Source organism: Chinchilla lanigera, unplaced genomic scaffold, assembly GCF_000276665.1.
Source record: "Chinchilla lanigera isolate Chin_1 unplaced genomic scaffold, ChiLan1.0 scaffold00150, whole genome shotgun sequence".
NCBI classification, from domain to species: Eukaryota; Metazoa; Chordata; class Mammalia; order Rodentia; family Chinchillidae; genus Chinchilla; species Chinchilla lanigera.
The window spans coordinates 1,444,298-1,470,806 of record NW_004955551.1 but is presented as its reverse complement, the minus strand read 5'-3'; the positions used below and the strand labels follow the sequence as shown (position 1 = coordinate 1,470,806).

General features: G+C 43.8%; 1 protein-coding gene across 1 annotated transcript in view; it reads right to left on the bottom strand.

Moving 5' to 3' along the window:
• Positions 1 to 12,092: 12,092 nt before the first annotated feature.
• The window catches only part of Ppapdc1a (phosphatidic acid phosphatase type 2 domain containing 1A), a 130,063-nt gene continuing 115,646 nt past the window's right edge, over positions 12,093 to 26,509 (bottom strand). The window contains exons 6-7 of the mRNA XM_005412174.2: positions 24,309 to 24,479; positions 12,093 to 12,645 (exon numbers count right to left, since the gene is read on the bottom strand). Coding sequence (XP_005412231.1) covers positions 12,446 to 12,645; positions 24,309 to 24,479 — 371 coding nt within the window. The 3' untranslated portion in view covers positions 12,093 to 12,445. The remainder of the gene's footprint in view (positions 12,646 to 24,308; positions 24,480 to 26,509) is intronic.

The window sequence follows — 26,509 nt, the reverse complement described above, 5'->3', positions numbered from 1 at the left end:
TAAGATGTGGCAATTATAAATTTAACTGTGCAAAACATATCAAGTTACTTTATTCTCCTTAAATCAGATTAACTTTTTTCAGTCCTCACTCCAATCTCATGGACCTGGTAAAGAGTTCAGGCTCAGTGAACTGGGGAGCTGCCTTACCCTGCACAAAAGAAGGGCTCTAGGGTTTAAGAAGAAAACACCCTAGGATTCCCCGTGATTTCTGTTCTTCACAAGGTAACTCACTGCCTAACTCTGGGACCAAAGTTCTGCTGCTTTCTTGCCAACTTGCAGCCATCAGTCTTTGCTGAGGTTGAGAACCCCGAGGCATGGAATCCCTCCTCTCTGAGAAGACCACACAGTCAAGCCCTCACTCCTCTCACAGTGACCTGGAAATCCTCTTCCCCTCAAGGAATGCATTAAAGTTCTCAGTGCCCGTCTCACTGTGAGCCCACACTGAGCCCAGCTGCTTCCTTCACTAGTGTCTCCTGTGCTGAACTAGAACCTGACACAGACCAACTGCCCCTGCTCCTTCCCCCTCGCAAAGGCCCTCCCTGCGCCTCAGGAACATCCACCATCAATCCCCTCAGTGACCTCAGGCAATCCAGAGGAGCAGCTTTTGCCAGCCACATCCTTGCCCAACCAAAGCCAAGACACTCAGAATCTGGAGAAGGAGGATCCTGGCACCCAGGGAGCAGGACAGCAGAAACTCTCCTGCTTCCCATCCTCCTTCAGCAGCAAAGTCAGAACCCAGCTAATATCTCAACAAATCATCCTGCCCTCCTGCATCAGCTAATGACTGCTCAGCACTCTTTACCTATTGTTTAGCTGTCAATGGGGAGAAACGAATATAAAGATAATTATAAAGATTTCAAAGGTCTTTCCCTCTCTCTGAAATGACAAATTTGAGAAGTTCTTCCTACCACCCAGGATAATGAGATGGCTTTAAGACACTTCAAGGGGATTTTCTCTCCCTCTAGTGCTCTTTGTTCCACAAAGGAGTTCAGCTTTCGGTGCGGGGAGTGTGAGGCTCTAGGGCCTCTTGCAAAGTAGCACCCATCCACACAGGAGGCACCTCAGGGAGGCAGAGAGACAGTGACAATGAGAGACAGAGACACGTTGGCAGAAGGAAAGAAATGAACAGACACATAGAGACGTTTAAGAAAGAAACCCCCAAACACAAAGAAGTAGAATGCACCAAGGCTAAGCATAACTTAAATGTTCTGTCTTTCATGCCCCAAACTTAACTAATTTTAAATTAAAGCACAAGCTGCACGGTTTAGGCTCCTCAGGGAAAAGACAATTTCATTGAATGGGCTGTCATATTGCAAATTTGCTTCAAGGCCTCTGGGCACTCAAAGTAATATATTTTTTTATCTATCTTTGTCCTGAATCCCTGGACTCTTCTCTGTGGGCACTTGATGTTTTGAATTTTCTATCTCATAGCCTTTCCAGTGTGGGTCTTAAAGCCATGTGTTCTCTCTTTTTCTGACCATTCTGTGAACACACTTTAGTTTGCAGGTATGTTGTAACTGACAAGCCTGCAGTCCTAAGTGTGCCATTAACAGCTTCTTGGGAGAACTTATAAGACAAATTGTAATAGACTATGTCAGAGAAGAATGGATTGGGGCGTTTGCCTTATAAATGAGTGATGACCAATACACAGATTAAGAAACAAAGGTTTTCGTCTGGTTGGCTGGCTTGCTTTCCTTAATGTGAATACCCTTCAGGGTATTTGAATTTGGCTGATTTGTTGTTCCTTTTGCTTCTCTCCTTACTGCCCAAGAGAGATAGCTTTGAACTTCCTCAAACATTTTTAAGAGAACAAATATTCCTTATTCCATATTCCATGCGAAGAAAAAGACAATACATACTATATCTAGATTTAATATTATTCAAGAAGGCCCCTAGGGAAGTCTGGCATAATTGGAATGACAGGGCACCAGAAATCAGCTCTTCCCTTGTAAATGTCACCTTGAGCTGGAACCCTAACTTGATGAGCCAACCTTAAGAGGATAATGGTGAGAATTGTGTCTATCTACAAATCCTGCAAAATATGAGGAACAGAGCTCTGGGGACAGGGCTGTGATGAGACAGAGGGGAACCCTACTCCCTTGAGGCCTGTACTGTACAGATGACAGAAAGGAAAAAATGCATTAACTTCCCAGGGCTGCAGTAACAAAATATCACAAACTGAGAGGCTTAAACAACAGACATTTCCTCTTGGAGTTCTGGAGATAAAGATGGGTTGGTCCTTCCTGAGGGCAGTGAGGGCAAATCCAGGGTGCTTTCCTTGGCTCATGGCTGGCTGTCTCCCCACCACCTTCCCACTGTGTATGTGTTATGGTTTGTGTCTGGATGTCCCCACAAAGCCTCATGCAATCATGGGGTGGGCTTTTAGAGTTTATAATCATAAACTCCATGATCCAGTGCTAGGATTATGGGTGTAAGTGCTGCACCTGCCCTGGGGAGGATAGTTTGCATATGTAAGGGAGAGAAAGAAACTGCTTGCCTCCGCTCCTCTCTTTTGCTCTGGTTGCTTTGCTGTCTTCTGCCGCCATGAACTGTTGCCCTCTGCCATGTGCCACTCTGCCTTGGAGCCAGCTGAGTATGGACTGAAACCTCCACATACTGTGAGCTAAATAAACCTTTTCTTCCTTAATTTTAGGAATCAGATATTTTGTCTCAGCAATGAGGGAAAAGTAACCAAGACAGTATGTCTGTTTCTGAATCTTCTCTTTTGAGAGGACATTGATCACACGGGAGGAGCATTCACCTTCATGTCCTGAGGTTAACATGATGGTCTCTGTAAAGGCTTTGTTTTCAAATTTGCTTATATTCTAAGGTATTGCAAGTTAGCATGTTACGTATGTATTAAGAGAAGGGACACAGCTTAACTCAAAAAGTATATGAACAGTATAATTCTGACATGAAACTTACTAGGAAAATATAATAGAAAACACTTGTGTTTGGGAGGGGAAGGCTTTTGAGGAGATTTGTGGAGGAGGAGCTCAGAGGAGGTGGCACCTGAGCTGGCCTGAAGAAGGAGGAGCCAGGCTGGGAAGGGCTATCCAGGCAGGCATAGGTAATGCAGGACCTGGGAGGTGGGCTCCGTGTACTAGCAACTCAGGGAGTGTCCAGCTGGCTGTCCAGTCCCTGCTTGGATATTTGGCTAGGGCTGTTGTCCTTCCAGTCCCTACTGTTCCCTAAACTTCCACCCAAAAACTCTTAGGCTTAACACTCCCATTTCATTCCCCGTTCCACTTTCCCTGCATATCACAATCCTTGGAGTGTATCATCCTGCTTCTAGAACAAAGATCTTGATTAACAAGATTCTAGCAACTGCAAAGCGCAGAGTGACTCAGTGAAGAAGCAAGACTCTTTATTGTCTGCTTCCTTTCAATTTTTTTCTATTTTTTAATTAAGTAGAGATGAAGTCTTACTATGTGGTTGAGCTGGCCTTGAATGTGCAATCCTCCTGCCTTAGCTTTCTGAGGGCTGGGATTATAGATGTGCACCATCATACCCAGCTTGTCCTATGCTTCTTGACTTTGCTTAACGGATACTAATGGAGCCTCCATTGTGTGCCTGGTTCTGCTCTGGTGCTGGGACACAGGGGAAACAAATCAGATAACACCCCACCAGGGACACAAGGCCTGAGGGAATGATTACTCCTGAAAGCTGTTTGAGAAATGAAGGGGCAACTGCAGGAACTCATAACAGACTGAAGCTTGAATTTACCTCTACCCTTCCTGCCTATCTCCTTCAACTCAGTAAAGTCCTACACAACCCACTGAGATTAAGAAGATTGGAGAGGAGACTACCACAGAAGAGAGACTATTTTCAGTTGTGTTTTGGGTACAGCTTCAACTTTCATTTTCTGCTCTTGCAAATGTCTGCATGGGGAGCAGTTTACAAGAAGCCCGAGAATTGGACTTAGACTGCAGAATCTCTTGGAAATGGAGACCCTCGGCAGAGAGAAAGACAAGCAAATTAGCTGCTGGCCAGAACTGTGTGCAATAGTTAAATACGGAGGTTTTGGGGAAGGACTTCTGGATTCAGATCCTTGAGCTTGGCTTCTATGCTTTGTGTCACAAGTCGAGTTTTGAACCTCTCTGTACCCTTTTCTCCTCATCTGTACTTGGGGATAGGAGCAGTGTCTTTCTCCTCACCTGTACTTGGGGATAGCAGCAGTGTCTTTCTCATCGGGCTGCACTGAGTTTGCCTGAGGTCATTCAGAGAGGCCCTTGGGCAGCCCTAGACAAAGGTCTCCGTAGCTTTGTTGTTCTTTTTCTGCTAGCTCTGTTATTCTTTTCTCTCTGGGCTCAGAGGGCCTTTCGGAGCAGCCGACCCCACACCTTGTGCCCAGACTGAAGGACCAGATGGATCCTAATGGCCTCACCACACAATGACATTTGGCACCATGCCAGCTTCCGAAGAGCCACAAGCAATGTGGGTTCTGCTGCTATGAAGAACTGAATGCTGCTGTCTCATTCTCTCAAGCTGTGTGACTTTGGGAAGGTGACTTCACTTCCTTGATCCCAAGATCATTCGTCTATAAAGTGGCGGAGAGTATGTGAAAGATCCTATTAGGACCCTTCCCCAGTAAATCAAGTGCTGCTGAAAATCCTGACCCAGAGTTCTTAGGAAGAAGTTTTTGGGCAGGGAGGACTAGAGTGTGCAGAATTCATATATCAAAGGTTTTTAGGAAAAGGGGCCAAGATATAAGAAAGGATCAGATGCACTCACAGAACAGCTCACCTTCCATAGCATGGTGATGGAAACTATAGCAACAGTTAACATGTATTAAGAACATTATACATGCAAAATTTTAGAAGAAGAACATTATACATGAAAAGCTTTCTGTACACACCTCCTTTATTTCATCTTCACAAAAACCCTGTCTTCTGCAGAGAACATTGCATCTTCAAAAGCTTTGTAACTTGTTCAAGGAAGTCCATGGGCTGGGTTTGAATCCTGAGCCCAGCTGAGCCCACTCCCACCCATCACATGAGGGAATGCTGCCCACACACTGCTGTAACTGGGCTCTTCCTCACTTTAAACCCCAGAGGCAGCCCCTGCTTGCGCTGTGGTTTCCCGTGAGCCAGCAGCAGCTTGCTGTGAGTGACCTCCAGGGTCTTTCCTGAGCTTAAAAGTGAACCTGAAAGGCTGTCCGGTGGGCTACAAGCACCTGTGGAAGTAGCAATATTCTACACAGGTTGCTTCAGGCAGTGAGGCCCAGGTTCACCAGCTCCAGGCAGAGCTATGGAAACAAGCATCCTCCCGCCATCCCCAGGTGCCCACACATGCAGGCTTTGCACACACAGGGCATCTGACTCCCATTTCCAAATGAAGCTGCGCCACCAGTCCCTGAAACTCCCTTCCACTGAGCTGCTCCTGTTTCTCTGTATGTGCATCACCCCTAGCTCTAGCAGTGCTCTGCTACAAGCACTCTTTCTCCCAATTTGGTTTAGCATGAACCAGAACACTCTGTGATCCTTAAAAAGCTCACAAGCCTTTGAGTCTTTTCACAGGTTTTTCTAATTTTACACTCCTCCCAAATAATGCAAGCGTCAGTTCACCCTCTTTCTAAGGTTGGCAAGCTTCTTCCCGCCCTGCTCCTGCTCATTTGCCTCCCAGGGAGGCCTCACACAGAGATACCCATGTTACTTGTGGGCCTTTTGTTCTTCGGTACCCCAAACCCCTGGGCCTGCTATGCCTTCACTGTGGTAGCCTTTCTCCCCCACATAGTTACAGCAACCTCTGACTTATGCTAAGCCTCTCAGAGATCTTAAGCCTTATTAAACCAAGACAGTGGATTGTATGGTGACATTAAGTCAATCTTCTCATAGTAGGAACCTGGATTCTCTGACAGGATAAATGACACCACTGCCCACTGTGACAATCAGAGAAGGTATTATAATGCAGACAGGGCTTTCACACTTGCTGGCTATCACAGTATTGCTTTGTTTGAAGTAGTGGCTCAAAGGCCCAGCATGGTGGTGCACACCTGAGATCCCAGCACTCGGGAGGCTGAGGCAGGAGATTCTCTGAAAGTTCAAGGCCACTCTGAGCTAAATAGTGAGTTCAAGGCCAGCCTGGACTATATAGTGAGACCCTATCTCAAAAAAATAAAAATAAATATAAAATAAATTGATTTAGTGGCTCTGAAGTCTTCAGGGATGCTCTAGATCAGTGATCACAAACCTTTTAGACTTTTCAGTGATACAAACAACCCATTGTGGCATGTGTGCCATAGCTTTATCACCACTACTCTAGAATCAATGCCTTCCCCCCTCCCCACCATTCATAGTTGGAATTCTAGCTCCTGATGTGATAGTAATAGGAGGTAGAGTTTTTAGGAGGTGATTTGGCTGTGAGGATGTAGCCTTCATGAATGGGATTAGTGCCCTTATCAAAGGAACCCTGGAGAGCTAATGTGAGGGCACAGTGAAGACCATGGTCTGTGAAGCAGAACATGAAATAGGTCCTCAGAAGACACCAAATTTGAAAGTGCTTTGATCTGGGACTTCTAGGCTCTAGAACTCTGAGAAATAAATATCCGTTGTTTGTAAACCATCCAATCTATGACATTCTGTTACAGCAGCCAGAGTGGACTGAGACAAGGAGTTGCTCTAGCTCTATTGCAGATGCCTCTGCAATAGTCACAACTGTCATGGCTTGATATTTTATTTTCTTGATCAATAAGCTGTCCAATAAAGTCTCATAAGTTTGTTGTTCCCATTTTGCTGATGTAGACACTGAGGCATATTGGTATGGAAGGGGCTGGGGATTTAGCTCAGTAGCACAGCGCCTGTCTGGCAAGCGCGAGGTTGTGAGTTCAATTCCTGGTACCGGAAGAAAAACAAAAACAAAACAAAACATATTGGTATGGAGCTCAAGCTTAATTGGCAGAACTATTTGCAGGGATGCCTAGCCTCCCACACTATCCTGGCAGTATCTAGAGGGTTCAGTGTCTGCTGAAGTTAGCACCATGGATGTTGACAAAAGCAGTGTTCAGCACCACTGCGTGTGAGGTCCCCAGGGCTTCTGTGACTGTGCCCTGTGTCCATTGGGGGACTTTACAGGGCAAAGCAATATAAAAAAGGAACATCAGGCATCACTAATGATATGTCCCATCCTGGAGCTCAGCTCCCACACAGAATGCACTGTGTTAAACAGTATTACACTCATTGGCATTGGAAGCACTGTTTTTCTGATCATTTGCCGAAATAAACCAGTGGTTCCCCACAGCAGCATCACATGAGGCACAGGTGCTAAAGTGTCAAGAAGGAACAAAAAGGTGGGTTTCAGGGCCAGTTTCTTTACTGCAACACTTTTCAGAGCCTTTGTTATGTTGCTGTGAGTTTTGAATCTCTGAAGGGATTTAGAATATGTTAACCACACTATAATGTATTTTTGCAAAGTCAGACCAGTTCTGTGAGGCTCCCATGAGAAACACTCGGATAAAGCCATTTCCTTTTCCTCTCTGCTCACTCAAATCTACCTCTGAAATGCCATTCCCGACTTCCTCTCCTCCCTAGATGGCAGCATTGGTGCAAACCAGTGCTGAGCTATTAATCCTAGTTGAGACTGGACATTTTGTATGAGGATGATTATAGCTATGAGCCATCAAGAACATTTTTAATATGTTAACAGCTCTGCTTAGCAAAAGCAGGTAGTCAGTATCCCCAAGTAAGAGACATAATGAGAAGAGATTCCCCTGGCCACCTGAATCCAAGGGCATAAACACAAAGACACATGCATGAGCAAAAACACTTCCCAGAGAGGCACCATATCGTTAAGAGTCACAGTCAGTTTCACACTGAAATTAGCATTTCACTTTTTAAATATTAGGAAAATATTTTTTTGTTTCAGTTTTTGTTTCAAACTAGTAACTGGGAACAAGAGCAAAGCACCACATCAGACCTGCCTCCTTTTAGCTGTCAGGTGGATGTTTTGATTTGTAGGTGTTCTGGAACTGGCTATCTCTGAATGCAAGACCTGAGGAGCATTCCAGTTGTGATTCCAGCCTGGAAGAAGTCTCTGAACCCTCCAGTGGGGATCTACATGATAATTGGAATGGCACTAGATAAGTCTATTTTGAAAGCTGGGAGGGGGGCTGGGGATTTAGCTCAGCGGCAAAAGTGCCTGCCTGGAAAGCGCAAGGTCATGAGTTCGGTTCCCGGTACCGGAGAAAAACCAAAAAAAAAAAAAATAAAAATAAAAAAAATAAAAAAATGAAAGCTGGGAGGGATGAAAAAGCCTGCTGTCATTAAAACAATGCTCAAAGATTCCTTAGGTCAACCCTTTACGGCAGGGAAGCCAGGACTGGGAAATTAGAGTCCTTTAGAAGCTTCTTTGGTTGTAAGCAACAGAAAGCAACTCTACTGAAAATTCATGTCTGGATAGGCTAAGGATGGCTCACCAGACTGAGCAGAAAGACTCAGGAAGGCAGTAAATTGGAGGCACAGGGTCCTTAGAACTAAGGGCTTATGTTTATCCTCTCTAAAATGCTACTCATGGGGCTGGGGATATAGCTCAGTGGCACAAGTGCCTGCCTAGAAAGTGCTAGGTCCTGAGTTCGATTCCCAGTACCAATAAATAAATAAACAAATAAAATAAAATGCTACTCAGCTGTCTTCCAACTTCCAAGAGTGAGACTGGCATTGGCTCACCTTGGCCAGGTGTCTCCCATTGGCCCTACTCCTGTACAGAGATTTTTCCCTGTGAAGGGAGAGATTTCCTAAGTGGGGTCAAATCCAGACATAAACAGAGAGTGGATAACCATCAATATGACCTACTGACACTGAGCTGGGAAGCATGGGACATACCATTAGAGATAAAGTGAAGGAAGGTAAGGGAATGGTGAGTTTAAAGAAAAGGACAGTGTCTTGAGAAAGTCAGAGTGGATAAAAAGAATGTTCCAGAACACTCCAGTGCATGGAGTACGCCTGGACAACAAGCTTGCGGCTTTAGTTAGAAAAATTTTTGAGGAGAAGGCAACTCCTTTAGGGCTCTGTGGATTCATAGGACAGCCAACTCTTTGACTCAAATTCTACCCCTTAAATTCCTACAACAGATGCCAATAGCTTGCTCTATACTTCTATTTAACCTATGTCCCATTTTGATTTGTGTTTTAATTAAATTGGGTTTGTCACAGACACCACTGCCTGTCACTGCAACCACTATCTTTTAACCTTTTTCCAAACAGGCAGGGTCCACTTCCTACAGAGGCTGAAACTGCTGGATACTAATTTTTCTAGGACCCCCTAAGTCCTGGCAGTGGCCATGTAACATAACTAGAGCCAATTCATGTAGAGGGAGTTTTTCACAGAAGTTCTGGGAAATATGTCTTTCCCTGATAAAGAGAGACCCATAGTTGAGTTATTTTGTCATGTGACTGTGCCTCTATCTCTGCTTCTCTGTCTCTGTCCCTGCTTCTCTCTCTTTCTTTTTTCTATCTCAGAGATAGTCTTTACTCTGTTTCCAAGTGGTTTTGAACTCATGAGCTCAAACAATTCTCATGTCAGCACTCTCAATAGTTGGGACTATTGATACCTGCTACCCCACCTGAGTTCTCTCAACCTATGAGCATTGCTGGACAAGGATATGATTCCTGAGGATGCTGCAGTCACTTTGAAACCATGGGGAGAGTCTCAGTGGCCTACTGAAGATAGTGGAGCAAGAGGATGGAACTTATTTATAATATTAATAAGCCCTACCAGTCAAGTTGCTGCCAGTTGGGTGTTTTATTAGCTGCACTTAAAGCATCTCCATGGAAATAACTGCCCAAGGTAAAATCAAATAATCTTACATAAAAATAAAAATGAAGATTTCTCACTTCTTTCAAAACAATCAAAAATATCCAAAAACCCTAGCTTTGCCTTCTTGTCCTGTAGGCGAGATCAACACGGAGCAAAGAGGCGCAACACCATTTCCCTGAGGTGTGTGGTCTTGGTTTCTCCAAAGTCTCTACTCTTCCCTGATGTCCCTGGCCTACACCTCTCACTGCAGTCCTTTCCAATCATTTGAGGTAGAGGTGTTGACCCGCATGACTGCTGATCTCCAGTAAGGACTCAGCAGGTTTACTCAGTGAAAGAGGGAAAACCCTGGAGCCCACAGCTTCCAGGATGGGCTCTGACCATTCACGTAGTCTGCACCCTGTCTTGCCAAAGAGATGGAATTGGTAACCCTTTATATGCAGGAAAGCTCAGGGCCCAAGGGGCAAATGCCCCCATTCACAGTCATTTTATTTGTGCACAATGATGTTATATTTCCTTCACATTAATGGAGCATGAAATTAAAACATATGGCCCCACAGAAACACCTGCCTTTTGTGAACTGGCTTTCGTTGTTAATTATGACTCCTAAGGCTCCTGCCATTTGCTTCATGTTATTGTGTCCTTTGTAATTTTAATTACATTTTAATCAAGGCTTTTACACAGCCTGTTCTAGGGCTTTCAGTCTAATTATCAGCATTAACAATATTCTGTTCTTTGTTACTTTGTAAAGTCCTTCCAGGCCATGTTAAGTATTTATCTTAAATTTACACCACATGGTACAGAATTTTAAGTGACCATTAACTGAAATGCAATTCTTTCCCTTTCCTTCTGCCTGCTAAAGTGGAATTTGGGCAAAAATAGAATGAAATAACTATGTGGACTCTATTAGTGCTTCCTTTTCCTTAATTCTATGTTTTTGCTTTATTTTTGACAATTGTGGGATTTTTATTAAATCTGAACATTAATCTTTCAGTTTGATATGGATTTAGCTTTGGATTTAAAATTATGTTTTATGAATTAGTACAATTTAATTTTTAAAGTACCTCTCATTCATTTTCAAAGTTGCTTGGAAGTGTAGCTCTGTCATTTTAAAAAATCAATGATTTGACTTTGGATGGAAACCAATTCAGGGCTTCCCCTCCCTCACACCACCCATGGGACAAGCACAGCGTTCTGTGCCAAAACCGGTTTGGAAGGGCCTCCGCTGAAGATACTGCACTGAGGCTCACCGACCACAGTATTTTCATGGTGCTACCTGTACTCTAGGGTAAAGACCCTAGCAGAGTTGACTGATCAAAGGCAAACCATAGTTTGCCTTTTGGGTTTTACCAACCCCAAACCACATGGATGACATTTATATAGCCACTCAAATGTTTGAAAATGCAGTCTCCTGCACTAACTGCTGGGAATAGACTCTCTGGACACTAAAGATGCATTAACTTGAAGTATTCAGGCCCAGGAACGTGGAGAGCCATGTGGTACATCTGACCAGAGGTGAACAAACAATGCTCTCAGGTTTGAAAAGAACAAATTGGCCACAGAGCAGAGTGTTCTTGATGCAGACTGAAAAGATTAATGTTGACTGGCTGCATTCAACAATGCAAAGAGCTGAGCCAGAAACACAGTGTCCTCCACATTTTGTTCTTGTGCCTTCTCCCAGAGACCTACCACAATGATGCGTTCTGCCAGAGCGGAGCAGGACCATGCCACCATCCTAACACACTTTAAAGCAGAGCTCTGAAAAACACAGGTCCTACAGGGGAAAAACTCTCACCCCTCAAGTTACTTCTTGCCCCAGTGGTCCCCCAGCTACTCCCTTGATATTAGCCCATGGCAGTGGTTTTCTCATTTGTCTTTCACCACTTACACAGTCACACCACACCCTGGTGTGCTATAGAATTCTCTGAACAAGGCTTAACTACATATATACTGACTCCCACACCTAGACTAGAACACTGGAAGATATTGTACCTAGAAATTCAGAGACACCTGAAGTGACCTTTACAGTGAACTTCTCCCTAACACGAGTACTCTGCCTCTTTATTTTCTTTCTGCTTTGTACAAGTTTAAAGATGGAGTTATTTACCTCATACCCTTCTGAATTAGTGATTCAAAAGCCCTGGAAATGTCACAGCTATAGCTATAATTTCAAAACCCATTTCAGAAACATGTGTTATGAGAAGGTGACAGCTCAGACATGAGCTTTTGATTCTGAGCTCAGCTCCTGGAATGACGTATGGACACAGCTGGTTTTGTGCCTCTTCTGTGAAACCCAAGGCAGCTCCAGATGATCTCTGTCATGTGTGCAGCCAACACCGAGTCTTCCAAGTATGAGGTTTTATTATGTTTTACAACCATGAAAACAGAGGAAGGTGGTTGCTACAACAAACATTTCCGGTGGAGGAATCAGCAGAGCTACACCCACCCCATCCACGCAGCCTCCTCCCACACACCTCTCAGACTGTTCCTGGCGTCCGAACCCTGCAAATTCGAAAATGCTGGTAGGGGACACTGACAGTGGCAAGAACATCCCTGGCAAAATGGAAGCAGAAGAAGGGAAACTTTGAGACACCACTGATGAGAAACACACTATGGCAAAACCTTTTCCACTGTGTTATGATGTCAGGGGTGAAGAGTGTGTTGGGGGCTCAGGGTCCATCAGCCCAGCACACCTGTCATACAGGGCCTTCGGTGACTCCCTCCAAAGGCAAGGTAGGCGCGCTGTCAGCTGTGGGCATCTCCTCCTTCTTCATTGAGGTCGGCACTCGAAGACTGACATACGGTTTATGACAAGCTGTGTTGGCCAGCGGGGGGTAGTGCTGCCTGTAGCAGATGTACGCAAAAATGAGGCCGATCACTCCACCAGCAAAAGAATCTAGGCAGGAAGGAGCAAAATGGGAGAAATGTGTTATTCTTCATTCACACGTAGCCAGTTAAGTTTTCCAGAAAGCACTCTTCTCACCTGCTCCAGGAATTAGTTTTGCAGGACAACCTGGAAAACTAAAGGAAAGAAACCATGCAGTAAGTGTCAACACCAGTGTCTTCTGCAAGCCATCATCCTTTCTAGTGCTTAATAGAAAGGCACTTGATTCTTCCCTTCATTTCTTTAACTCACATCAGAACATAGCCTGAACTCACATTTATTTTCCTGATTTTTAAAGTCAATTCTGAACTCTGAAAGAAGAATTCCAGCCATCTCTCTAGCATGTAGATACTCTCAAGGGGATGTGATTTTTGTTCTCCTCGGCAAATTTCTGCAGGAGTCCTCAGATCTCCTTGGTAGACCACAAAAACCCAGCAGGTGTGCTGGTCTTTGACTGGGGTAAGCAGTTCCCTCAGAGTCACAGACAAAGTCTATGTGCTGCTGAAGTAAGCACCAGAGTCACAGTGAAAGTGAATAAAACATTTGCCAATGCTCCAGGGTTGGCTCAGTCAGCACACTTCTGCAGGGAGGTGTGTGATCCCTCCACTAAGCTGCAAATCTCACAAAGCTGAAGAGGCTATGGGAGGAAGATGAGGCAGGAGAACATGTGGGTAGGCAAACAGGCCCCTCTACCATGGGCCAGCCCCTCACCAAAGAGGGTGGTCAGTTATTGTGCAAGAGACCCCATGCAAGCAGCCCACCACAATAGTTCTCTCTATGTGTGCACTGCCTCTATGAATTATTCTTTCCAAAATTTAACACAGTAGAGAAACTCCCTTAACAAAAGAACTCTTATTAGGATTTGGTATGCTGAACTGACACTTTTTGGAGATTTCTACTAACCCATTTACTATCTTGTTGGATCACACAGGTTTCCTATGAGCACACAGCACCTGGCCTACTTTCCCCAGAACTGGGCTTGAACCCATGTCTTGATTCTGCAGTCTGTGCTGGTCCAGGGTACTATCCTAGACCATGACAAGTTCATTCCAGGTTTGATGACCAGATGACTCTCAGAGGTCCCAGCTTTGACAAAGCACCAAGCCCAAGGGGTAATGAGTGTGTCCGCCTGGGTTCAGGTGAGGACCGTGATTTTCTGTAACGGCAGTACTCGGGGTGGTAAATTCCCTACACTCTCCAGGAAGAAACAGGCTATGTAGAGACCTTTACACGTGCTGTTCTGATCTTAAGCTCTTGAAAATCCTTTATCCTCACCCCCTGCCCTATTAAAGTCCTATTCAAACTTCAGTGCTCAACTCTGTATCATGCAGTAAAGGCCTCATCTGGCTTCTCTTTGCATTAGGCTGAACCCCTAGATCCATACCGCAATAACTCCTCCTCATTCCTCACACAATCAGAGCCCTGACAAATGACAAACTGTGCAACTGCTAAACTTTGAATGCTGGCCTCAGAACTCTATGAGGACAGGGGCCGTGTCTGCCTTGTTGGCTGCTGCTTTCCTCAACACTCAGCCAAAACCTTTTCATAGCAGAACCAAATTTGCTGAGGAAAATGGATGCACTGTGACTCAGCAGTTAAATGTGGTAGTAAATTCCCTAGACCCTCCAGGAAGCAACAAGCTATGTAGAGGCCTTCACAAGGCCTTTACTTGTGTGTCTTTGGGTGAGTCCCTGTCCTGCTCTGGTCCTCTGTTGTCTCATCTGTAGTACAAGAACATAAAGCAAGTACACGGTGGTGAAGAGGCCTTTCTGAATAAATGTTCCAGGAATTAGATCCCCTGGCTTGGTCTCCCAATGCCACATATTGAGATTATTTGGAAACTTTGCCAGGATGCTTTCTGTTGGGATAAAATATCTCTCAGAAACAAGTCATCCTAAAAAAAAAAAAAAAAAAGAAAAAGAAACAAGTGATCCTAATTGGTCAAAGAAAGAGATTGAATTAATTGTCACTGCTTTCTCCACATAAGAGCTCAACTCTAAATTGATAGTGTGGTGCATGTCTACTACCTGGCAGAAAGGCCAGGACACCTGTAAGCACCTGCATAGCCCTGGTGAGCAGCCATCCAGGTAACGGGAGGTGAGAGACACTGGTAAAGTCAAAGCTGTGGGCTTCAGATTGGGGGCCCATCCCTACCCACCTCCAGAGAGGAATGGTTAGCAACGCAGTGGTTACCAGGTCACGGTAAGACACCGAGCACTGAACCTCATCCCCAAACTATGATCTTCCCTGCTGGGGTGTTCTCAGGCTAAGGTGCTTCAGCCTGTCAGGGGAATCACTTCCTGCCTCTGACCCTCAGTTCCTTAGGTTTCAAATGGAGTCCTCAACCTCCACCTCATCAAGTTGGGACAACAATTTAATCATATATTACTTCTAAAAGTTACACCATTGAGCATGTCAAAATAAAATCCATCAAACCTATTGTTATACTGTTCCTGTCTCATGCTATTCCAAAACTCCACTGGCTTTTTGATCCTTCCCCATTCTATTTCTCAACATATTTATCTAAATTTCTAAATTTCTAATCTCTTCAGTATAGCCATATTTTCATAGTATTTTAAATAAACTTCTGATGAATCAAAATAACATTTATCACCGAAGAAACTATAAAGTACTATGTGCTATGAATTCTTGAGCTGAGACACAAACCATGGTTAACATGATTAAATGATGTGGCTGCTCAAATAAAGAATCAGTTCACATAGTCTATGGCCACCAGCCCATACAGTATGCTAGAGCTTTTCCTAGATCAAGGCCTTAGAGTTGCTCTATTGCATTGTTTTGTTTTCTCCGCCAACCCTAGGGAACAGCCTCTCAGAGCATTATTTTTAGTAGCATCTAAAATGATCCACAATATCTACATGTGAGCTATTGGCTATCAAACAGACCGAAGAGTAAAACATATACCTTACACCACTTGACTTTTCTGTGGCTTAGCATCTCATTAGGTGGCTCATTAACCAGAGGCATCAAACCATTGCAATTACATGTTTCCCAGGTTCACTGACACAGCTGTGCATAAGGAAATGGTGATTCCTGCCAAACTGTTTTCCCATTCAGCAGAATAAGAAAAAGCGAAAACGCAGGTGCTGTGAGAGGTATGCGCAGCAACAGGGCAGTGAAAGTCCCTATCCAAGATGACTTCTAGCAAAGGCACTCAGGGCTTTGTCTATTACAAAAGTGATAAACAAGATCCAAAATATAACTTACTTTATGAGGAAGCGTGTCATCAAAGGCCTCAAGTGGGATACAGCTGTATTTTAATGAATTCACATTCACATCCTGTTGATAGAAAAGCAGGCAGGGGACAAACAGGCCCTTATTGGACAAAAGGCACTTGGGACTGATTTCATTCCAAATATGGTAGCATGTGACTAGAGGGTTCAAAGGGAAATGAATGGATCTCAGTGTCCTTGGAATCCAAAACGGTGCTACCTCCTTCTTTAGTACTGGTGTCATTGTTTCAACACACCTGTGTATTGCACGTGTCAGACATGACGGCCAGGCCTAGGACACAAGGCTAAATGACACATACAAGTCCCTTTCATCCCAGAGTTTACTGTCCCACAGGGCAAGATGGACCCCAAGTAGTGACAGCTTCACAGACAGCTGTAGGTGGGATAAGTACCAGGATGTATGGAGGTCTGGGAGCTGGCCCAGCAGAGTGGTTGGGCTAGTCTAGAGCAGTTGGTTCCACTGCAGATGTAACCCCCAGGCTCATCCTTGAAGGATGAGCTTTGTAATAGACAAAGCCCTGAATGCCTGGTTAATGAACCATTAGCCAGGGAAAATAGGGAGGTGGGGCCAAGGAGGAAACTGCAGTTTTCTAGACAGTGGAAAGATTATGTGTGAAACTGCCAAGAAAAGAAGGAAAGCCTGGGCATGTTTGAGAAACTGAAGGTAGCCTAACCTTTGATAGAGGGGTGGTGTCTCTGTAGGACTCGGGGGAATAAGGTGACCAGTCATCTGATATGAGATGGAGAAGAACATTTCTCACATCTCTCTGTAGCTCTGTTGACCCTCAGCATGGCCCAGACATACACTGGCAGTCTCACATCTACCCTTCAGCATTACACCCCACTTCTAAGCCTGTCTTCCGATCATATGGTGTTGCCTAGGTCCCCGGACTGCCTAATTCATTTTTGTTTACCCAAAGATCCAAAGAGTGAACGATAGGTGAACTGAGATGAATTGAACATCATTTACAAGATGCATGACAGAGTCAATGTCACCAGACTCAAAAGGTCACATATGGAATGATTTCAATTATGTACAATGTCTTGAATATGCATGTGTTCACACACACACACACACACACACACACACACACACACACACGATTAGTGGTTACCAGGAACTTGGGGTGGAAATGAGGAATGATGTTAATAGGTTTGGGATTTTGAGGAGTTGATAAAAATGTTTTAGAATTAGAAGTGACGTATGCACAACTCTGAATATGTAAAAAAAAAAAATTCCAATGAACTGTACAATTTAAATGAATTGCACAGTTATTCATTACATAATGAATACAATCATTATGTAAATACCTACTAATATACTACTAATACTGCAAATATCTACTAATAAAAACTTTTAAAATGTTTTAAAAATTAAAAATAAAAAAAAATTAAAAATTAAAAATAAAAATAAAAAGGGAGAGTTTTATGTTTACCAGTTCTATTTCAACAAAGCTATTATTTATCATAAAAAGGGGAGACAGACTGACAAGAGATGAGCTCTAATGACAGTGGAAAAAGTGACTTTGAATCAGGAAACCTGAAAATTGCACTGTCGTGTGTAAAGTGGCCACAAACTCATCTTCTTCTCATGAGGTCTAAGTACAAGAAAAGGCCTCACAAGAAAGGCCTGAACATATGAAGATGCCAGGCTATGTTCACCTGCTTGAGCACACACAAGCAGAAGGGCTTCTGAAGATATGCTATCAAGTCCCCAAGAGGAGTACAGCCCTTGCTGTCACTATGGCAACAGCTAACATCACTAAGCTGCCTTGACATGAGACCTTGTATGCCTTGGGCTCCATAATCCAAGACACCAGGGCAAAATTTGGCTCTGGAAACTCAATGACTCCAGACAATTTTTGTTGCTGTTGTTTTTATTCTTTCTAGTGATTCTACTACTAGTGAGGTTTTTCTGTTTTTGTGTCTGAGTGTTTATAGGACTTATGTAGCATAGAGTATGCATGATCTCCCTGGTACACTATAGGCTACAGGGGCAGGAGCCACGACTGTCTTACTTAGTGAAACAGCCTTGCACACAGGCACAACGATACATAAAAATACAAAGGAGTGAATGAATATTTAAAGTGTATTTTTAAAATTCATTTTAAAAGGAAAGAACTTACACAGAATAATGCTTATTATATTAAAACCAGTATAAATAAAAAATGATACTAGTAAAAAAGAAACATGATTTAGTCAAAATTATTCATTCATGCATGCATTCAATACATATTTATTGAGCACTGTGATGAGTTCAATTGTTTCTTTTCAAAAGGAATACTGAAGTTCTAATCCCTGGTAATTCAGAATGCGGCCTCAGTAGAAAATAAGGTCATCACGGAAGTAATCCATTTAAAATAAGATCATTAGAGTGATCCCTGATCCAATAGGCCTGGGTCCTTATAACAAGAGCAAATCTGGACAGCGCAGACATATGCAAGAGGAAAGCTGATGTGAAGAGACATGGAGAAGACCATGAAGAACAGAGGTAGAGACTGGAACTATATTGCCAAGGCCAAGGAACATCTGAGGCTACTAGAAGCTGCAGGAAATCAGGAAGGCTCCTTCCTCTACAGGTTTCAGAAGGAGAGGATGGCCATGTAGTTTTTGGTATTTTGTTACAGCATCCCTGGGAAACTAACATAATAAGTACTATGGGCCGTACCAAAAAATGTGATCCAAATCTATGTGGAGACCATATTTCTGGTACAGAAAATGGTGCAAAACTATTTGCTTACATATTGTCTATAGCTGCTTCCATATACTACTGGACACAAGTGAAGTAATTGCAACAGAGACCATATGACCACAGAAAGCCTAAGATCTTACTCTCTCACCCTTTACAAAGTCTGCTTACCCACTTTCTTGTTCAAGGGGACAGGGAAAGACAATAATGCATGTGTACTAAGTTGCTTAGTTTGTTAAAAGGTGGTAGAAGAAAGGGGAGAGAGTTTGGGTGTGAGGGATGGGCTGCAATTTAAATCAAGTTATCAAAAGACTCAGGTGACCTTGATACAAAAGAATCAGGTAAGCCATGATTAGCAGAGGGAAAGGGAAAAAGCTGCACACACTTCTGGAAAAAGGGCAACCTAGGCACAAGAAGCAGCCAGTACAAAAGTCCTAAGTTGAGATGGGCCTGGTTTGTTCAGGAAATAGCAAGAAGTCCAGAGGTTGGGGTCACATGAGCAAGGAGGGTACAGGGGTAGATCTTGCAGGTCACTGAGGGACATGGGCTTCAGTGATAAATGAATAGGGCATATCCAGAAAATTCTGGCAAGAGTCACACATGCAAACTCAATCCTAAAGACTCACTCTCGTTGCAGTGTAAGGGACAAAGAGGAAGTGGGGAGCCTGACCGGAAGGCATCTACAATGTTCTAGTCAATGGGGCAGGATCATCAAACCAGGGAAGGATATGAAGTTGGATTTTAGAAATATTTCAAACAGGAAAAAAAAAAAAAAAAAAAAAACTACAGGAAGCTAAGAAAAGAAGGGAACCCTCAAGTAAAGTGAAGCAACGTTGTCCATGAGACAGGCCCCATCAAGGTCTTTCTTCCCAGGGAAATAAGCAGCAAGCAAACCTGGTGGGAGGACAGCAGAAGTCTCAACTAAGAAAGGCGCTCCTGAGGGCCAAAGTCCCCCTCTAGGGCGCTCTGATCAGACAGCGCTGACCTGGGGCTTCAGGCTACTCACACCATCCTGAAGAGAGCCATGGATACCGATAGAGATGGGTGGACCTCATGGGTAGAACGCTTAGAGAGGCCTGGCCAGGAGTTGGAGAGTTGGATAGAAGCGAGCATAGGCCCTGCCTTACAGGGCAGCTGCTCTGCAGAGAAAAGGAGAATCCCATTATTCACTTGGAACCAAGGAAAGAGAGGAAAATCCTCAATGATTTCATTCTACTCTAAGCTGGTAGGTTTTTGACAGAAACAATAATACAATTCCAAGAGCTCCTTTCAAGCCAATTCAGAATTAACCTAGAGATTGCTTCCGAAGACCAACAACTCAGAGAAAGCCTGATTAACAGCATGTTTCTCTTAGCTCTGAGAGAGAAAGAGAGAACAGGGAAGGTGGGAGGGCAGGGCAAGGAGGAGAAGGAAGGAGAGCTGGGCAGTGCAGAATGCCATCAGGCTTTGATGAAAGGGTTTTTCCAAAGGGAACAGCACCTGCCTGGCTATTTTGAAGCTAGAAGTCTTTTGTGGCACACACAACAGTCCAACACAGTGTCTGCCTCTCCAGACACATTTGTAGGGTTGAAAATCAACTGAAGTCTGGTAACCATATGTAAGTTTATTTCAAATCACGCCTCGTAGCACAGGCAGAAAAGCCAGGTAAACCCAAATGTGGCCATCATGAAAACCACCCAGACAGACAGCAGTGCCTGAGGCTGACTTGGAAGCTTTCCAACCTCAGTCTTAGTGGGAACGAATGTCTCTTCCCTGACTTGCATTGCTGGATTACATTCAGAGGTAGCTGCTCTCTCATAATGAAACACCACACAGGCACCTCGGCTACTCAAAATGACCTATGATTAGAGAAACCAGTGTTGGTTAAATGATTCCCTCTCAACCTGAATTCCCACAGGAAGAGCATGAATCCAGGAGCAGAGACCTGGGGTACAGGCTCAATATATGCCCAGCAGTGAAGCAAACATGTTCCTGTCACTCCCAGCTGTGACTCTTCCCAGGACATAAACCATAAACACACAAGCATGTGAAAACAGGCTGGTTTAACGATACTGTCTGCTCTTTCTCTATATTTACTTTCTCTAGCATAGGAATTCCACATGTTTTAGCTCTCAGAACACCCTGTTAATGACAAAGATGGGCCCCTTTGCAGGGGACAAAGCCATGAGCTAGCATCCCTTATGAAGCTCCCATTTTCAGGTGACCTAAAAGTCAGGATGTTACGGAGACTTGGAGAACATCAGCCACACAGATTTAATCTTGATCCAGCTGCTCTGTTTCTGAGGAAATTTTGCTAAATGCCTCATGTGACCTTACCTAAGCCTGTGCTTGTCTTTCTCACATAAAACAACAGACTTGCACGCTTGGAGTGGACTGGGAAGGCAGAAACAACAGAAATAATAGAAGACTAACAGAGCAAGCCGTTTGAGATTATGGGCTATTTACTGGATATGAATATGTAATGGAGTAATCAGATACATTTCCACATTAGGCACAGTTGCTTAAATTAAAATTGAAATGGACTCATAAAATCTCATAATACTAATGCTGTTAACTAAAGTCTATAATAAGAGGGACCAGGGTTTTGTTGATATCGGTAGTGTTCCATGTGGATTTTCCTCATGACTGATGACCCCTGCCCACAAACAGTGGGCAGCTCAGTCCAGTGATGGAGAACTATAATCTATCTCAGTCAGGTGTCCTGCAGCAAACATCCACCTACACAGTCGTTAAAAGACTTCCTGTCCATTCCATTGACAAGCTGGAATCACTGAAGACCTCTTTGATCATTTCTCCAATAACAATGTATTGAATTAAAAAGATTTTTCAGTTTCAAAACATTGTTGCTTCTTAAAAAGTGACAAGGGATAGAAAGATGAAACTGAAGTATGATGTAGATGAGGGTTTTTCCACCTAGAGAGTAGTGATATTTGGGGCTGGATAGCTCTGTTGGAGGAGGGATTGATTTGTGCATTTTAAGGTGTCTGGTCCCTTAGCCTCCAGCCCTCTACCGATTTGATGCCAAAAGCACCATCCCCCAAAGTTATGACAACCCAAAAGATGTCTCTGGACATTGCTGCATGTCCCTTGCAGTACAGTCAAACTCTCCACTCCCCAGGTGAGGACAATGGGGGCAGACAACAATAGTGATGAAGGGAACTTAAGATGAATGAGTCTGATGCAGAGCCCATTAAAAAGCCCAAGGAAAGGCATGTTCCTCACCTGGCTGATTTCAGGGTTACAAATTAAAAAATATGGCAGAGTTGAGCTGATGTCTGGGCCACAGCAATGACCTGTACCAACTGATGCATGTTCAGTTTGGGCTACAGAAGTCTTCCAACACATAATTTTGGCTTCTCCTCCAAATATGGCCCTTCACATCACTGAATATAATTCTCTTGCTCTGCTTTTGCCACAGGATTTTATAGTCTCTATCTGTTGCTCAAAGTCCGTTTTCATGCCTACTGGATAGAATGGTTATGAAGCCTCACTGTCACGGGTCTTAGGTACACCAGCTGCATTATGAATCTACCAGTCCCTAAAACCAAGAGTTGGAATTCTGCATTCTTTCACTGCGGTCAGCTTTGCTCAATAGCAGTATCATAGCCAGTGAGGTTTATCCAAGGCGTAATTACTACTAATTGAAAACTTTCACCCTGGTCACTTTCCTCAGCCACAGAGGTAATGAGTGACAACCAATCCAGGGGCAGAGGAAGTTCAGAAAAGGCCAACTTCATGTCTTAGATTTTATACAAAATCATTATGCAAAGGCTCTTGCCCACCTGTGCGATAAAGGGAAAAAATAATCTACTCAATTCTGCAACTTTTCATCATTATCCAAATCCAAAGTGGTTGAATAAAACTGAAAACCCGGCATTCACAGCTTACCAACAGATCATGTTGCAAAAATATAGCTGCTACCAAATCTGGTATTTAAAAAACACAATCCATCCTTCCTTAGAGACAATGTGCTAAGCAACAGTAATACCAATTTGCATTTATGTAGTGCATGTTTAATTACAAAGTACATTTGGGTCCATTATTTCAATCAGCCTCTGAAATAGTTCTATGAAATATTCAGGGATTATGGTTCCTGTGCTCAAAGACGAAAATGTTGTTCACAGGAGCACGTGGGAAACAGCGCATACAAGACCATTTGGCACCTACTGTTCTTCGTGGGGAAATACCCTGAGCATATGGGCAACAATGAGTCTCTGGGAAAATATTCCTGGTTTCAAGAGCACAGTGGGCATATGCCCTTGTTGCTATTGGCTCGGTGACTCCCTCCTCCCTACAGTATGGCTCCATATCATCCAGAGCTTCATCTGAGTCATTGCTAAAAATAAAGAGCAAGGAAGGGCTCAGGCCACAGGGTAGTCACCTGACTACCCAGCAAGCCTCAGTTCTTGATCAGCATTTGATGTCTGATGATTTCACTCATCCAAACCATGTTTCAGCATCTCTTCCCCACACCCTGCAGCAAACAAAGCTGCACTGCAGGGACCTGACACCTAGGGCCTGAGCTCCAGGAAGGCTGCGGGCAGACCTATTCCTGGGAGGGAGTAAGAGAATCTGGGACAGTGTTGGGACATACATGAAGGCTACAGAAGACAGGGGAAAGGCAGCCACCACAAGGAGTTCCCCTCACCTCTGATGCAGTTTCCTGCTTCCCTACCACTGAATGAGCCTTTGGAGCAGGTGAAAAGGGGCAATTCCATGAGGCTGCGTGTGCAGAGACAGGAAGAGGGAAGAGAGAAGCAAGGCCTGGAGGCAGCAGGAGAAGAGGAAAAGGAAGAAGAGGCTTGGGTCACAGACTGACGGGGCAAGGCCTCTTATCCAGGCAAGCTAGATTCAGGCTCATTCATTTATTCAAAGTACACACATGCAGAGGAGCTCTTTACCTATGCTTCTCAGACCTCACCAGAAAGGATGTATAGTTTCCAGATTCCCCCACCCACAGAGTCCAATTCCTAACTCAGGACGGCCTGATCAAATGAGACTGCCCTTTGGAAAATACTGTCTTACATCCCTGGAGCCCACATCTGCTGTGGATGGCACCTCTGACTCTATTCCCTGGCTGCTGTGGTAGGTAGTAGTTGTCTTCCAGGCAGACCGTGAGCTGCAGTTTATCTGCAGAGGGACACGGCCGGGTTTAGTTACAGTCCAGGAATAAGTCCCTCACTTGTGTGATTTAGATTTCTAACAAACATCACTGGACTGATACCTAGAGGTAAGCCTCATTCCAATCTTGCAGCTAACACTTAAACATTGCTGGAATTGATCTCTGGCTGGACACACCCATTGGAACAGCATCCATAGTCCTTATAGGTCAGATTTAATATGAGAAAACAACAACAACAATAACAAAAAACAAAACAAAACATAAAAACACAGCACCAAGTCTGAAGATTGAGGTAAGTGATCCAGGAGGGAAATCACATTTGGGTCTGAGGCCCAGGATGTCTTTACAAGGAAGGCCTGACATCATGGCAGGACTCAAGCAAAATCTCCTTGAGTACACAGAAGAGGAGGAAGAGTTCCAACTCTTTCCCAGAAAGGGCAACACGAAAGCTAGAGCTCACTGAGGCAGGTATATGTGCTTCAAAACTGCATCTGTTCTGTGTTCTGACAATGGGAACTTAGTGCATTTCTACATCTGTCCCTGGAGATGAAGGCTGAGCGCGGTAAGCAGTGGGCAGGCCCTGGGCAGGCGCTCGCTGTGGAGGACTCACCTTGCCAGTGATGCTTGTAGTCACACATGCGAGACAGGGCGATCATCATGGCGCAGTACAGGGGCAAGATGGCAGCACAGAGCCGCCAGCTCTTCCCCCGCCCACTCTCCGTGAAGCAGTGCAGCTTGCCCGCCAAGTAGAATGTTGTAAAACCGAGTCCTGAAAAGGCAACTGCCAAAAAGAAACAGCAGGCATTACTCTAGCTGTTGGTAAGTGGCAGGTAGGACAGGAGATACTGTGGGAGACACTCTGGTTTTAGGCTCACCATAGACAGGAAACCTCTGGCTCTTGGAGACTACAAGAGAATCCTGGACTCAATGTATTTCTTTAATATCTGACATGAGCCTTAAAAATGTACTCCTGCCCTTATCACATTTCTTTGACAGCTGACAGAAGCCCAAAATGCATGCAATCTAATTGCTTTAGAGTAACAGAGGATAAGCCCACAGTCATTATAACACCATCTGGTTGTAGTTATGATTTCTAGTGGCCTGTGGCAGCCCTACAGATCCTGCCTAGGCCCAGCTAGTCAAAATCTTCCCCTCTGACGTGACAGTGTAGATTTTCAGTTAATCGGACCAAATGTGTTAGTAACCACCCCTGACCACTCCCCAAATTCTGGAAAAACAAAAGAAAAGCCAATATAAAAACTCATTGCAGTTGCCATCTCTGGCTCTGCCCACCCTTTGTGCTTGAAGGTAAACTTTTACAGCTCACAGTTGCCACCTCTCAGCTCTGCTTGTATGAAACTCTCCCAAGGTGCTTTAACTTCAAATCTAAAACAGACGGAGCTACTCTAAGTCAAACTCACTCTTGAGTTTTCTCATCAGCCCACTACCACTCTGAGCAGTATATGCTCCTTTAATAAATCTCTGCCTTTCTTCCTACTTATGTGTGTGTCCTGCTCAATTTTTTGGGATGCTATATATTATAATATATAGACAAGTAAGCCACAAGCTTTTCATCCAGTCATTTGTGGCAACACAAAGGAAACTGGAGGATGTCATGTTACGTGAAATGAGCATGACACAAAAGGATAAATACTGGCTATTCTCACTCATATGTACAAGCTAAAAGTTGATTTCAAAGAAGAGAGTACAATAGTGATCAGTAGAAGCTAGGAAGGGTGGAAAGAGAGGGGACAGAGAGAGCTTCATTGACAGTACTGAAGTATAATTAGCTAGGAAGAATTACAATGTTCTATAGCACTACAGTTATATAGTCTGCAATACTTTTTCATGTATTTCAAATTAACCCAAAGTAGACAAATGTTTCCAACATAAAGAAATGACAAACGTTTGAAGAGATGGAAACGTAAATTACTCTGATTTGATCATTACATATGGTATACAGCTATCAAATTATCATACTCTACCCAATAAATGTATAAAAATACATGACGGAAGAAGAATTAATACTGAAAAATATCCACAGTTGTAGCTCAGTGAGCTGTAGGTAGGTCTCTGAGGGCTTAGAACGATGGCTTTCCACTCTGTTTAGACACAGAGCCATTTTAAATACCTAGTAAGCTTTAAAGGTTCCTGGTAGACACATGCCATTGCCAGACATTCTGTCTGATGGTTAGGAGTGATGGCACGTATGCACATGTAAATAGATGCACGTGGTACCTGAGTACTGCAACTCCCCAAGTAATTCTAAGGCTGTGAGCCATACCAATGTAGAACTTTTTAGATGGTTTTGTTGAAGTGAAGTGGTGTAGCTCCTTATTTTCTCTGGATGCCATCCTAATCAAAACTTTCCTCTTGATTAGAAAATACTTCTGTAGGATCAGTGCTCCTAGGTAAACAGCCCAACCAGTGATGTGGTAAAATACGTCTTACATATACTCTCTCAGTACACCTACAACTTTAATAGGCTGCCTAAATCCTAAGCCCCAGCCTGAGAAGCCTGCAGGAGTTTGTTATAAATGCAGACTCTCGGGTTCACTGCAGATCTACTCAGTTAGAATCTGTACTTCACATTATCCTATAAGTGATCTGTGTGCACATTGCAATCTTGTAAGCCCTGGCTTAAAACCATGCAGTGTCTTTATAAGAGATCCCTAAAAGTCCATTTTAAGGAAATAGTATAAACTGTGGTGGAAATTTGGAAATTCTTCTACTTAAAATTATTTGTAATTATGGAAAACTGAAAGTGACCAGTACAGAGGCATAAATAAGCTGTGACATTTCCATTCAGTA